Source organism: Rhinoderma darwinii, chromosome 5 (genome assembly GCF_050947455.1).
Source record: "Rhinoderma darwinii isolate aRhiDar2 chromosome 5, aRhiDar2.hap1, whole genome shotgun sequence".
Classification (NCBI taxonomy): Eukaryota; Metazoa; Chordata; class Amphibia; order Anura; family Rhinodermatidae; genus Rhinoderma; species Rhinoderma darwinii.
The window spans coordinates 401,221-417,945 of NC_134691.1; the positions used below are offsets into that span (position 1 = coordinate 401,221).

At 39.3% G+C, this 16,725-nt stretch overlaps 1 protein-coding gene across 1 annotated transcript in view; it reads right to left on the reverse strand.

Annotated features, from left to right (window-relative positions):
• Nucleotides 1-4,274: 4,274 nt before the first annotated feature.
• Nucleotides 4,275-16,725, reverse strand: part of ZC3H3 (zinc finger CCCH-type containing 3) — a 157,061-nt gene continuing 144,610 nt past the window's right edge. The window contains exon 12 of the mRNA XM_075827927.1: nucleotides 4,275-4,369. Within this exon, the coding sequence (XP_075684042.1) occupies nucleotides 4,275-4,369 (95 nt within the window). The remainder of the gene's footprint in view (nucleotides 4,370-16,725) is intronic.

Here is a 16,725-nt window from a genome sequence, read left to right on the forward strand (position 1 = left end):
GTACATCAGTCACGTGACCCAGTCCTCTGCATTGTACATTAGTTACGTGACCCAGTCCTCTGCATTGTACATCAGTCACGTGACCCAGTCCTCTGCATTGTATATTAGTCACATGACCCAGTCCTCTGCATTGTACATTAGTCACGTGACCCAGTCCTCTGCATTGTACATTAGTCACGTGACCCAGTCCTCTGCATTGTACATAAGTCACTTCACTATTACGTCTGCATTGTAGTCAACAGTCACCAATGAAGAGGATTCTCCCTGACGGGAAGTTACTGCCATTACGGAACGCTCCCTCCGTAATACTCCACCATGAGACGTACGCTGACCGACTGAGCTGTATACTAATAACTCGCTGTATACAAATCTGTATGCGTAGGAAGCAATTACTGTCAAGAAGCCAGAAAAAATATGCAACCCCTTTTATAGTGCCAATAAATATGAGAAAGGACACGACTCAAAACGTGCGAGCGTCTGGTCTTTTCTGCCACGTGATACCGTTCTACCTGGTCCGACGCTGACCGGTCCACACCTGCCGCCAACACCCAGTCCACAAGTCAATTATGTCAAGACCCAAAGCCCGCCAGCTCTACCCGTAGGTAAGAAGAGGTGACAGGAACAATCCAATAGATTTTTATGAGGGTTTACATTTAGATTGTTGTTTAAACACTGAAGAAACTGGAGACCCCTAAAGAAATGAGAGGAATGGAATGTTCTATAAACACCTCCGGAGGGGAATGCAGCCCCTGACAGGTCTCCCCAACATCACCAGATCATGCCACCTTACAGCGAGGGGTGTCCTATTCTCCATGAGCTAATTACGGCTCGGGTAACGCCAGCTGCTGATTGGCTGGCAGCAGGGCACAGAATGACACAGGGTATAAGGTTTCTGTGATAAACTGCGACATGTTCTGCTCCTTCTCTGACACCTGGGGCAAGTGTCACTCGTACAGGTGTCCGCAGGCTCCGAGCCTCATCAAGTGACAGACAAGTAGGATTATAGATGGCCGCACTGAGAAAACTACAACTGCAGGCGTGCGGCAGGGAGAAAGCAAACCTTAGGCCCTGTTCACACTGAGTTTTTTTTTGCAGGCAGAAAAATCTCACTCAAAATTTCTTCAGGAATTTTGAGGTAGATTTTGACCTACCTGCACTCTCATTGCGCCTTTTTCGCAGCAGCCATTGAGCGCCGCAGGCAGAAACGCTACAAATGCCGCTTTCTCTGACCTCCCATTGATGTCAATGGGAGGTCAGAGACAGAAACACCCGAAGATGGGGGCATGATGCTTCTTTTTCCCGCAAACGTTTTTTTCCGATCGCGGGAAAAACGCCACCGCCTCCCTTTAAAACCAATGGGAGGCGTTTTCGGCCATTTTTTGGCGCGTTTCCGACGCGGTTTCCGAGTCAAAAGGAGCGCCAAAAAACTCAAAGTGAATTTCTGCCATTAACCGGAGTCAGGCCTCTGTAAAAAAAAAAAAAAAAAAATTACCTTATTGTACTATCTGGGCAAAACTGATGCGCTGTGTAATGTCTGGTGGAGGACCTGAGAGGCGGAGCATGACACAGATTCTCTCTTCGGTGTCCTTGAATCCCTGTGTCATGCTCCGCCCCCTCAGCTCCTGCGCCAGACATAACACAGCGCATCAGTTTTGCCCAGTGTGTTCCTCTAAAGCCATCTGTAATGACGGGGTAGGGAGACAGACAGGTGAGCCCTAATCTACCCGCCACTCAGTCCGTGCCTACTTGCAACGACCCGTCCTAGGCGACGGGGTACAACTGGGCGATGGTCCCTACACTCAATAAGTGCACGACAGACAAACAGACAAGGGTACACAGAAGCCAGGGAAATGGGGCAGTTGCCCACGGCAACACCGTGAGCAACAAGAGTTGTGAACGAGCCGAGTCAAAGCAGGAGAGTACGAGGTGCCAAACGCAGAGCAGAAGAGTAGTCAGCAAGCCGGGGTCAATATGAAGCAAGGACAATGGTACAAGAAGCTGCAGCAGGGCCAGGAAACCAACAGAGAAGATTCACAAGCAAAGGAGGAACAGGAAAGGCAGGTATAAATAGACAGAGGGCGGGAGCTAGCTCCGTCTGGCCAGGCTGTGATAGGCTCTCCCACTCCTAAGCCTGCCATCCTGAGTGGTGGAAGATGGAGTCAGTCTCACAGACATAGAAGCAGGTGCAGACTGATTACCTATGGGCGTAGACACAGAAGCTGAGTCTGGCAGATCCTTAACACCAGGAGTGTACGAGGTACCAAACCTCGCAGAGCAGGAGCGTAGTCAGTAAAGCCAGGGTCAATACGAAGCAGAGGTCAATAGTAATAGCTGGAACAGCAGAGCCAGGAAACAAGAGAGAATCACAGGCAAAGGCAAGAATCAAATGAAGGTATAAATAGACCGAGGGCGGGAGCTAGAACCGTCTGGCCAGGCTGTGATAGGTTCTCCCACTCCTCAGCCTACCAGCCTGAGTGGTAGCAGATCGAGTCACTGGTTTTCCTGATGATGCATAATAGGAGCCACTTGCGGGTCTGTGCTATCCAGGCTGTTTTGATTTACACTTTTTCAGTTTTAAGCTTAATCCTCTGCTTGTTGTCAGTGACTATAAACATTCTTGTTTACACCCAGAGGCTGAAAACCTCTGTTCTGATCAAGATCTGTTCACACAGCTTAATAGGAGAGATAGATAGATAGATAGATAGATAGATAGATAGATAGATAGATAGATAGATAGATAGATAGATAGATAGATAGATAGATAGATAGATAGATAGATAGATAGGATAGATATGAGATAGATAGATAGATAGCTAGCTAGATAGATAGATATGAGATAGATAGATAGATAGATAGATAGATAGATAGATAGATAGATAGATAGATAGATAGATAGATAGATAGATAGATAGATAGATAGATATGAGATAGATAGATAGATAGATAGATAGATAGATAGATAGATAGATAGATAGATAGATAGATAGATAGATAGATAGATAGATAGGATAGATAGGATAGATAGGATAGATAGATAGAAAAATGCACCGCAGGTCAATTTCCGTCCCGACATGATATTTCCGGCAATCTCATTGACTGTGCTGGTTCTGTATTACGCTGCGGATTCGTGTGCATTGAGCCTTTGGGTGGAATGGATGATGGTGATCGTAGTAGATGAAGCAGTTGAACAATAGAGACTGTGAGATTCGCCAACTGGCCCACCAAGGTTGGGCTACGCCCCGAGTGGTTGTTGGATTCCACCGTCCCTCACTGGCACTATGAGCACTATGAGCCACAGGGAGACTTGTTGCACCGCAGCCTGCTCCACCTTCTCGTAACCTCTGGCTCCCGTCTCTACAATTACACAGCTCGCCGTCTGTCTCCCGGTGCCTGTCAGGGCCCACCTCCTGCAGACACAGGGTACATTACATTGTATCCCCAGCATTATAGAGACCCATGGGGAGCCATTCTGTTACTATGGGCGGAGCTGTGACTACCTGACTTTTATTTTTAGTGTCAGTGACTGGAGATGTGAGGTTCATGGATCCCGGGTTGTTTAATCTAGAAGATTGCTGCAAGGTAAACCATGCGGGTAATCAGAAAGTGATGAATTCTGGGCGGAGTAGTATCCTCATCATCCCTGACCCTGAGAGATGATGATGATGATGCAGCAGAGGGTTCTGTATAATATGCAGGATAGATGGACGGCCCAGGAGATTCATCACTATGAGACACTGATCCTGGACTCAACTCCACCAATTACAAGTCGATCAATTATCCATACTCCGCATCGATTGCTGGAGCTTTTAGTGTGTAAATCCAGCAGCCGGTAATAGTTCCTATTAACCCCTGCACTGCCGCTAAGTATAGATTCTGCACGAGGCTCCATGATGGATGAGGTTACAGAAGCTCCACCGACCGTCATCAGAAATTGACAATTACTCGCTCCTCTCATCAATATCCTGCCCGGACGTATTTATTACCATTAACTCTTAGTGTGGTGGAGGATGGCGAAATATGGAGCCCCAATATGTAGGAACCCCTCCTAGATCACAGCCACCGACGACAAACAGGGGTTTTATTTTATCATTTGCTTTTTTTTCTTACCATTTACATGAACTTTTTCCTTTTTTTTCTCCCTCCAGTCTCCGGCACTGCAGCAGGACTCCGACTGTTCATGCTGAGCTTCCTGGTTCATGAATAGAATGCAAGAACTACAGTAAAAACTGACACTTACCCAGAAAGAGTGGAAGCAGGAGAGAGCGAATGCAACTTTACAATTTATTTTCCATTAAGGCCCCCTGACAACACTCATGGGCACTGTAGCGTTGGCTGCTAGTAGTTGTCATTGTCATCCAGCATTTATCACCTGTATAGGAGATCGAGATAACTCGTGGGAACTCAGATGGGAAATATTAGATCCAACTTAATCCATCTAAACACAAAGGAAAACATTGAATACGTGTATGTATATATATATATAAAGCTAAAACACAAAAAGTTGTAACGGATCCTCAAAATGGAGATGAATGAACCCGATGGTCTGGAGGAAATTTTTGTATAATTATAAATGCTGTTTGTGTATCTAAATGGGGAGTTACAAGAGTGGAGTCACCCCTGCTGGGATGCATAGTGAACCCTTTAATTCATCCCAAAGATGTTGTATGGGGTTCAGGGCTCTGTGCAGCCACTCCACCAGATGTCACAGTAGTCACTATGCAATTCCGATAGGTAGTGTCCTCCTGGTGTCCGCCAAACCCAGATTCCTCCATCAGGGAATACGCTGCTCCAGAGTCGGCGCACTTTACACCACTCCTGCCACCACCTGGCATTGTGCAGGGTGATCTTAGGCTTGTGTGCAGTGACCATAGAAACCCATTCAATGAAGCTCTTGCCACACAGTCCTGGTGATGTCACTTTCAGAGACAGTGTGGAGCTCTGTAGTAACTGATAGAACGGAGGAAAGTCAATCAAAATAAAACAAACCGCACCTCAGGACGGCCCCGCTCTGTGCGTTACATGGACTACGGCTTCATAGCAGAGCTGAAGTTACTTCTAGACGTTTCCACTAGACAACAACACTTACAGGTGACCGGGGTAGATCTAGCAGATAATAATAACAACACTTACAGGTGACCGGGGCAGATCAGATAATAAGGGTATGTGCACACACACTTAATTACGTCCGTAATTGACGGACGTATTTCGGCCGCAAGTCCCGGACCGAACACAGTGCAGGGAGCCGGGCTCCTAGCATCATACTTATGTACGATGCTAGGAGTCCCTGCCTCGCTGCAGGACAACTGTCCCGTACTGTAATCATGTTTTCAGTACGTGATAGTTGTCCTGCAGCGAGGCAGGGACTCCTAGCATCGTACATAAGTATGATGCTAGGAGCCCGGCTCCCTGCAGTGTGTTCGGTCCGGTACTTGTGGCCGAAATACGTCCGTCAATTACGGACGTAATTAGTGTGTGTGCACATACTCTAAGGCTGGGTTCACACGACCTATTTTCAGACGTATTGGAGGCGTTTTACGCCTCGAATTACGCCTGAAAACACGGCTCAAAAACGCCGGCAAACATCTGCCCATTCATTTCAATGGGTTTGCCGACGTATTGTGCCGACGACCTGTCATTTTACAAGTCGCTGTCAAAAGAAGTGCAGGACACTTCTTGGGACGTAATTTGAGCCGTTTTTCATTGACTCCAATGAAGAACAGCTCCAAATTACGGCCGTAATTGACGCCTCGCAAAACGCGAGTACGAGCAATTACGTCTGAAATGCAGGAGCTGTTTTCTCCTGAAAACAGCTCCGTAATTTCAGCCGTAATTGTCGATATCGTGTGCACATACCCTCACACTTACAGGTGACCGGGGCAGATCAGATAATAATAACATTTACAGGTGCCAGGGGCAGAGATAGTAGATAATAATAACACTTACAGGTGACCGGGGCAGATCTAGCAGATAATAATAACACTTACTGGTGACCGGGGCAGATCTAGCAGATAATAATAACACTTACAGGTGCCAGGGGCAGAGATAGCAGATAATAATAACACTTACAGGTGACCGGGCAGAGATAGCAGATAATAATAACACTTACAGGTGATCGGGGCAGAGATAGCAGATAATAATAACACTTACTGGTGACCAGGGCAGATCTAGCAGATAATTATAACACTTACAGGTCACTGGGCAGATCTAGCAGATAATAATAACACTTACAGGTGACCAGGGCAGATCTAGCAGATAATAATAACACTTACAGGTGGACCAGGGCAGATCTAGCAGATAATAATAACACTTACAGGTGACCTGGGCAGATCTAGCAGATAATAATAACACTTACAGGTGGACCAGGGCAGATCTAGCAGATAATAATAACACTTACAGGTGCCAGAGGCAGATCTAGCAGATAATTATAACACTTACAGGTAACCGGGGCAGATCTAGTAGATAATAATAACAATTACAGGTGCCAGGGGCAGAGATAGCAGATCATAATAGCCCTTACAAGTGACTGGGGCAGATCTAGCAGATAACATGACTTACAGGTGACTGTGTGCTTGCTTTTTATGCACCCATTTTCTGCAATGGTTGTGGCTCAAACGACTGTATTCAATAATTAGGCGCGGTCTCCACAAACTTTTGGCCATTTAGTCTATATAACCAGATGGAGTGTTTTCAGCTATAAGCCCCATCCTTAAATACTCAGATCACACAATCTTTATCACTTCCGGTCAAGACCATATGAATTATACTCAAGTAGGGCCCACAGTGCCACCCTTATAGCACAAAACCCTTATCTGTCTCCCGCTGCTCCCTCCACTGTGAGCAGCCTCCAGAAGGACGTTCAAGGCCGGGTTCACACATAGTTTTTTGCAGGCAGACAATCTGCCTCAAAATTCCGCTTGGAATTTCCGCGGCGTTTTTTGCCCGCGGCGATTGAGCGCCGTGGGCAAAAATTGCAGAGGAATACACTTTCTCTGCCTCCCATTGATGTCAATGGGAGGTCAGAGACGTAAACGTCCGAAAATAGGGCAATGGGAGGCATTTTTGGCCGTTTTTTGGCACATTTTTCTATGCGGTTTCCGTATCAAAACACTTGTCAAAAAACTCTGTGTGAACTGACCCCGGTAGGAGGATCGGTTACTGATTGGTCTTCTGGGACAGTGTGGATGCCTGATCTGTAAAAATCCTGCCCCCTGCAGTTAGTGAAGAGCGCTGACCCAGAAAAAAAGTGCCCACCCTGTCTCATGGATGGTGCCCCTTCATATTCCCTAAGGTGGTATTTGCATATGATGAAACCAAGCGAGTCCCCACGGCTTCTGTCAGCCGCTCATGAAGCCGCAATGTTGAAGAAGTCCTTTATGGAAGTGTCGCAGAGGTAATAAACAGAGTCACAGAAGGAAAAAGGGCTCTGGTGACGTTTAATGGCATCCGGTAGTCCATCACAATTCCCCTTTATAGCTTCACATGTCAGATATAAGGAAACGTATGTGAGGAAGCTGGAAGTGTCAGTAATGGGCTTGTAGCAGAGCGCCAGATGTGACATGACGGCTCCCTCCTGCCCCCTAATAAAAGAGAAATATAACATTCCCTGACCCCAGTGTCAGAGCTCTTCATTGGGAAGAGTCAGTAATGTTAAACTGCTCTTACTGCTGGCCACGTGTCTGCTGACAGGAGGGGGACAAGCAGTGCCGAAATCATCCAGAGCCTCCGACTACACCAGGAAAGGGCAGAAAGAACTGCCGGAAACACATCTCATGTCTATGCACCCCTAAAATATCCGGTACCCCCTTATGTGCGCCACCGATTAGCACAGGTATGGCATGTGGCTGTTTCTGGGAATGGAAAATCCATACTAATTTTCGACATTCCCTTGTGCATATTGTGTCCCTTGGCTCTTCAGTACAACACGGAGCGGCACCACTGGTGGTAATTACCGGATTTCGTCAACGTCGTTCTATTACATGTCCCAGCAAGAAAAAAATATTATACACCAAAAGGTCAACATAAAAATTTCAAAAAGATTTGTCCCTGGACGGCAGCTCATAATGGACGGCACCGGTTATATTGAGTCTTACAGAGGGCGCCAATGACGCTGTACACAGCCCACCAGAGGGGCAAGACGAAATAACGGAAAGTCTGAATATTATTAGGCAGAGCGTAGAAGTGATGTCACGTCACAATCCTATTATAGACCTAAAGATCTCAATAAACTAAATACCCAAGTGAGGTATCCAGCAAACACCACAGTATAACTCTCTGTATTAAAGAGGTTCTGCAGCAGCACCAGGAACCATTGTTGTGACGTCGCCGTACGACCTCTGCTCACATTCCGCTGAACTCCTCTCTAGCCCAGAGAGCGAGACGCTGAGGGACAATAAATCCGCAGAATACCGGCTACATCTCTCCATTTCATTTGAAGCAATTAGCATTTTTCTGCTTTCTCTGTTATTAGCTCCTTAATCCCGCTGTATAACCAATTAACTTCACAATCTCAGCGCTCGTATAAAGTCTCCAGGTCGTGTCCTCTCCAGTAAGACGTGTTCTCTGTTGGGTACGAACATTATCAGCAGAATAAACTGGAGTAAATCTAATTGTGAAGGGATCATTGACTGATACAAGTCTACTGGGGTCATCCCTCGCCTTTCGGGAGCGCTAGAAAAAAATGCAGTCCATCAAATCCGATCCGAAAATGACTTCATCCACTCATCACGAGACGAAACCTAGTAGACGTGTATGAAACGACTCCGTAAAATAGCGTCCTCGTTAATCTATTTGGGCAGCACGCGGGGTCAGTGGACAGATCTATTGCCTTGCAACATTGGGGTCCTGGGCTCGAATCCGACCAAGAATATCATCTCTGTAGTTTGTACGCTCTTCCCGTTTCCTCTTCAGTTTCTTCTGCTTTTTCCAGTTTCATCCCACACTCCAAAAAAATAAAGATAAGATAATTGGCTTCCTCTGAAATTGACCCTAAAGTGGGTGTCCCATCAGAGACCACCTCGATCACATAGGAGCCGCCACAGCGATCAGCTGATCGCTGCCGGTTTGATTTCTGGCACACAGATAATGTTGTCAGGGGAAGCCCTGTCCGGCAGCTACAAGTGAAATGTATTATGATATGGCGGCCATTCAGATGTAATACATGAACGCCTCACGAGTGCCAAATTGTCCTGGTGGATAGCGGTTGTATTAACAAGACAATCCCTTTAAGTGCCGATTCTCTTAAAAAGGTTTCCATCTGGACCTAGAGACGACTGCCATAAGATGGACCTCATCTATATACAAGAAGATAAAGCAGAGAATCTCCAGAACTTCATTTGTTCACTTCTTGGCCGATGTCAACCTCAGTCATGAACGGTCATCTCATCTACACACGGTCAACGTCTTATAGATGACAACACGACACAAGGACAACGAGACTGGCGTTCCATTGGACATCTTGCGCCGTATACTACTGAAGCATCTTCATCCCGTGAGTCGCTGTAACTCATGAAGGCTTCACATCATCCCATAGTAGGAGCTGTAGATATTGAAGACACTCCTCGGTGGTCATATTTGTGGTGATCGACAGGAAACCCTGATTTATATGAAGCTTTCTAATGGAAGGTGAACACAGCAGCGAAGAGTCAGCACAATGAATAACAGGACGTGTCAATAATCTTCACTCTGCCGAGTATTGACCCTTTATATTTATATCATTCTACCGGAGTATTATGGGATTTTACTAAGAATATTTAACAGTTGCAGCTAGAAAATAGCAAAAATAGAAATGTTCGAATCCCTGCGGAGAAGTTCTTCACCCGCTCTTCAGTACCAGGGAATCCATTCCAATACTATTACTATATCCACTAATAAGACGACCTTCACGAGAACAATTACAATGATCATTACATATGGCTCTAATTTCTCAATGTCAGGAAGAGAGAAAACGGAGAGATTAAGAAAAGTGAAGAAAGAGGCAGCGGAGATCTAGAGGAAGAGATAACACAACACAAGGGGACACTGCGGAAGGAAACGAGCAGAAGCAGCAGCACAAGTCTCACTATATGGAAAGTACCAAACTATTAGAAAAACATGGAAGCTTTCCTCGAGACCCGGCACCGCACCCGACCATGACTTGTGTCTTGTATGAAAGTTCAGTTCCATTAAAGTGATTGGGGCTGACTTGCAATACCACAAACAACCAATGGAAAGGTGTGGCGCTGCTTTTAGAAGAAAGCAAGTATATTATTCTAGTCGTCAAATAGGTCTTGGTTCAAAGTACAAAACCAATCGTTATTATCATTAAAAAGAACTTTTAGTTTTAATGTTACTTGCGTCAGATGTTAAATAATTTTGACTATCGGGGATGGTGGGGGCTGTACTCCGTGTCACTACCTGGTATAATGCACTTTATATATACTGAAAAAGAAGTCGGGTAAGTTAAAGGAACGTATCCACCATATTACCGCCCCGTATGCACAAAAATATAACTACATTCACACTGTACCCTATATACAAGAATATAACTACTATAATACTGCTCCTATATACAAGAATATAACTACTATAATACTGCTCCTATATACAAGAATATAACTACTATAATACTGCTCCTATATACAAGAATATAACTACTATAATACTGCTCCTATATACAAGAATATAACTACTATAATACTGCTCCTATATACAAGAATATAACTACTATAATACTGCTCCTATATACAAGAATATAACTACTATAATACTGCTCCTATATACAAGAATATAACTACTATAATACTGCCCCTATATACAAGAAAAACTACTATAATACTGCCCCCTATATACAAGAATATAATACTATATACTACTCCCTATATACAAGAATATAACTACTATAATACTGCTCCTATATACAAGAATATAACTACTATAATACTGCTCCTATACACAAGAATATAACTACAATAATACTGCCCCCTATACACAAGAATATAACTACTATAATACTGCTCCTATATACAAGAATATAACTACTATAATACTGCCCCTATATACAAGAATATAACTACTATAATACTGCTCCCTATATACAAGAATATAACTACTATAATACTGCTCCCTATATACAAGAATATAACTACTATAATATTGCCCCCTATACAAGAATATAACTAGTATAATACTTCTCCCTATATACAAGAATATAACTACAATAATACTGCCCCTATATACAAGAATATAACTACTATAATACTGCCCCTATATACAAGAATATAACTACAATAATACTGCTCCTATATACAAGAATATACACTACTATAATACTGCCCCTATATACAAGAAATATAACTACTATAATACTGCCCCTATATACAGGAATATAACTACTATAATACTGCTCCTATATACAAGAATATAACTACTATAATACTGCCCCCTATATAAAAGAATATAACTACTATAATACTGCCCCTATATACAAGAATATAACTACTATAATACTGCCCTATATACAAGAATATAACTACTATAATACTGCTCCTATATACAAGAATATAACTACTATAATACTGCCCCCTATATAATAGAATATTACTACTATAATACTGCCCCTATATACAAGAATATAACTACTATAATACTGCCGCCTATACACAAAAATATAACTACTATAATACTGCTCCTATATACAAGAATATAACTACTATAATACTGCCCCCTATATACAAGAATATAACTACTATAATACTGCTCCCTATATACAAGAATATAACTACTATAATACTGCTCCCTATATACAAGAATATAACTACTATAATACTGCCCCCTATACAAGAATATAACTAGTATAATACTTCTCCCTATATACAAGAATATAACTACTATAATACTGCCCCTATATACAAGAATATAACTACTATAATACTGCCCCTATATACAAGAATATAACTACAATAATACTGCTCCTATATACAAGAATATAACTACTATAATACTGCCCCTATTACAAGAATATAACTACTATAATACTACCCCTATATACAGGAATATAACTACTATAATACTGCTCCTATATACAAGAATATAACTACTATAATACTGCCCCCTATATAAAAGAATATAACTACTATAATACTGCCCCTATATACAAGAATATAACTACTATAATACTGCCCTATATACAAGAATCTAACTACTATAATACTGCCCCCTATATAATAGAATATTACTACTATAATACTGCCCTATATACAAGAATATAACTACTATAATACTGCCCCCTATACACAAGAATATAACTACTATAATACTGCTCCTATATACAAGAATATAACTACTATAATACTGCCCCCTATATACAAGAATATAACTAGTATAATACAGCTCCCTATATACAAGAATATAACTACTATAATACTGCCCCCTATACAAGAATATAACTACTATAATACTGCTCCTATATACAAGAATATAACTACTATAATACTGCTCCTATATACAAGAATATAACTACTATAATACTGCTCCTATATACAAGAATATAACTACTATAATACTGCTCCTATATACAAGAATATAACTACTATAATACTGCCCCTATATACAAGAATATAAACTACTATAATACTGCCCCTATATACAAGAATCTAACTACTATAATACTACTCCCTATATACAAGAATATAACTACTATAATACTGCTCCTATATACAAGAATATAACTAATATAATACTGCTCTATACACAAGAATATAACTACAATAATACTGCCCCCTATACACAAGAATATAACTACTATAATACTGCTCCTATATACAAGAATATAACTACTATAATACTGCCCCTATATTACAAGAATATAACTACTATAATACTGCTCCCTATATACAAGAATATAACTACTATAATATTGCCCCTATACAAGAATATAACTAGTATAATACTTCTCCCTATATACAAGAATATAACTACTATAATACTGCCCCCTATATACAAGAATATAACTACTATAATACTGCCCCTATATACAAGAATATAACTACAATAATACTGCTCCTATATACAAGAATATAACTACTATAATACTGCCCCTATATACAAGAATATAACTACTATAATACTGCCCCTATATACAGGAATATAACTACTATAATACTGCTCCTATATACAAGAATATAACTACTATAATACTGCCCCTATATAAAAGAATATAACTACTATAATACTGCCCCTATATACAAGAATATAACTACTATAATACTGCCCTATATACAAGAATATAACTACTATAATACTGCTCCTATATAATAGAATATTACTACTATAATACTGCCCCTATATACAAGAATATAACTACTATAATACTGCCGCCTATACACAAGAATATAACTACTATAATACTGCTCCTATATACAAGAATATAACTACTATAATACTGCCCCTATATACAAGAATATAACTACTATAATACCGCTCCCTATATACAAGAATATAACTACTATAATACTGCTCCCTATATACAAGAATATAACTACTATAATACTGCCCCCTATACAAGAATATAACTAGTATAATACTTCTCCCTATATACAAGAATATAACTACTATAATACTGCCCCCTATATACAAGAATATAACTACTATAATACTGCCCCTATATACAAGAATACTACAATAATACTGCTCCTATATACAAGAATATAACTACTATAATACTGCCCCTATATACAAGAATATAACTACTATATACTACCCCTATATACAGGAATATAACTACTATAATACTGCTCCTATATACAAGAATATAACTACTATAATACTGCCCCCTATATAAAAGAATATAACTACTATAATACTGCCCCTATATACAAGAATATAACTACTATAATACTGCCCTATATACAAGAATATAACTACTATAATACTGCCCCCTATATAATAGAATATTACTACTATAATACTGCCCCTATATACAAGAATATAACTACTATAATACTGCCCCTATACACAAGAATATAACTACTATAATACTGCTCCTATATACAAGAATATAACTACTATAATACTGCCCCCTATATACAAGAATATAACTAGTATAATACAGCTCCCTATATACAAGAATATAACTACTATAATACTGCCCCCTATACAAGAATATAACTAGTATAATACTTCTCCCTATATACAAGAATATAAACTACTATAATACTGCCCCCTATATACAAGAATATAACTAGTATAATACTTCTCCCTATATACAAGAATATAACTACTATAATACTGCCCCCTAGTATACAAGAATATAACTACTATAATACTGCCCCTATATACAAGAATATAACTACAATAATACTGCTCCTATATACAAGAATATAACTACTATAATACTGCCCCTATATACAAGAATATAACTACTATAATACTGCCCCCTATATACAAGAATATAACTACTATAATACTGCTCCCTATATACAAGAATATAACTACTATAATACTGCCCCTATACAAGAATATAACTAGTATAATACTTCTCCCTATATACAAGAATATAACTACTATAATACTGCCCCCTATATACAAGAATAAACTACTATAATACTGCCCCTATATACAAGAATATAACTACAATAATACTGCTCCTATATACAAGAATATAACTACTATAATACTGCCCCCTATATACAAGAATATAACTACTATAATACTGCCCCTATATACAAGAATATAACTACTATAATACTGCCCCCTATATACAAGAATATAACTACTATAATACTGCCCCTATATACAAGAATATAACTACTATATACTGCCCCTATATACAGGAATATAACTACTATAATACTGCTCCTATATACAAGGAATATAACTACTATAATACTGCCCCCTATATAAAATAATATAACTACTATAATACTGCCCCTATATACAAGAATATAACTACTATAATACTGCCCTATATACAAGAATATAACTACTATAATACTGCTCCTATATACAAGAATATAACTACTATAATACTGCCCCCTATATAATAGAATATTACTACTATAATACTGCCCTATATACAAGAATATAACTACTATAATACTGCCGCCTATACACAAGAATATAACTACTATAATACTGCTCCTATATACAAGAATATAACTACTATAATACTGCCCCCTATATACAAGAATATAACTACTATAATACTGCTCCCTATATACAAGAATATAACTACTATAATACTGCTCCCTATATACAAGAATATAACTACTATAATACTGCCCGCCTATACAAGAATATAACTAGTATAATACTTCTCCCTATATACAAGAATATAACTACTATAATACTGCCCCCTATATACAAGAATATAACTACTATAATACTGCCCCTATATACAAGAATATAACTACAATAATACTGCTCCTATATACAAGAATATAACTACTATAATACTGCCCCTATATACAAGAATATAACTACTATAATACTACCCCTATATACAGGAATATAACTACTATAATACTGCTCCTATATACAAGAATATACTACTATAATACTGCCCCCTATATAAAAGAATATAACTACTATAATACTGCCCCTATATACAAGAATATAACTACTATAATACTGCCCTATATACAAGAATATAACTACTATAATACTGCCCCCTATATAATAGAATATTACTACTATAATACTGCCCCTATATACAAGAATATAACTACTATAATACTGCCCCCTATACACAAGAATATAACTACTATAATACTGCTCCTATATACAAGAATATAACTACTATAATACTGCCCCCTATATACAAGAATATAACTACTATAATACCGCTCCCTATATACAAGAATATAACTACTATAATACTGCTCCCTATATACAAGAATATAACTACTATAATACTGCCCCCTATACAAGAATATAACTAGTATAATACTTCTCCCTATATACAAGAATATAACTACTATAATACTGCCCCCTATATACAAGAATATAACTACTATAATACTGCCCCTATATACAAGAATATAACTACAATAATACTGCTCCTATATACAAGAATATACCTACTATAATACTGCCCCTATATACAAGAATATAACTACTATAATACTACCCCTATATACAGGAATATAACTACTATAATACTGCTCCTATATACAAGAATATAACTACTATAATACTGCCCCCTATATAAAAGAATATAACTACTATAATACTGCCCCTATATACAAGAATATAACTACTATAATACTGCCCTATATACAAGAATATAACTACTATAATACTGCCCCCTATATAATAGAATATTACTACTATAATACTGCCCCTATATACAAGAATATAACTACTATAATACTGCCCCCTATACACAAGAATATAACTACTATAATACTGCTCCTATATACAAGAATATAACTACTATAATACTGCCCCCTATATACAAGAATATAACTAGTATAATACAGCTCCCTATATACAAGAATATAACTACTATAATACTGCCCCCTATACAAGAATATAACTAGTATAATACTTCTCCCTATATACAAGATTATAACTACTATAATACTGCCCCCTATATACAAGAATATAACTAGTATAATACTTCTCCCTATATACAAGAATATAACTACTATAATACTGCCCCCTATATACAAGAATATAACTACTATAATACTGCCCCTATATACAAGAATATAACTACAATAATACTGCTCCTATATACAAGAATATAAC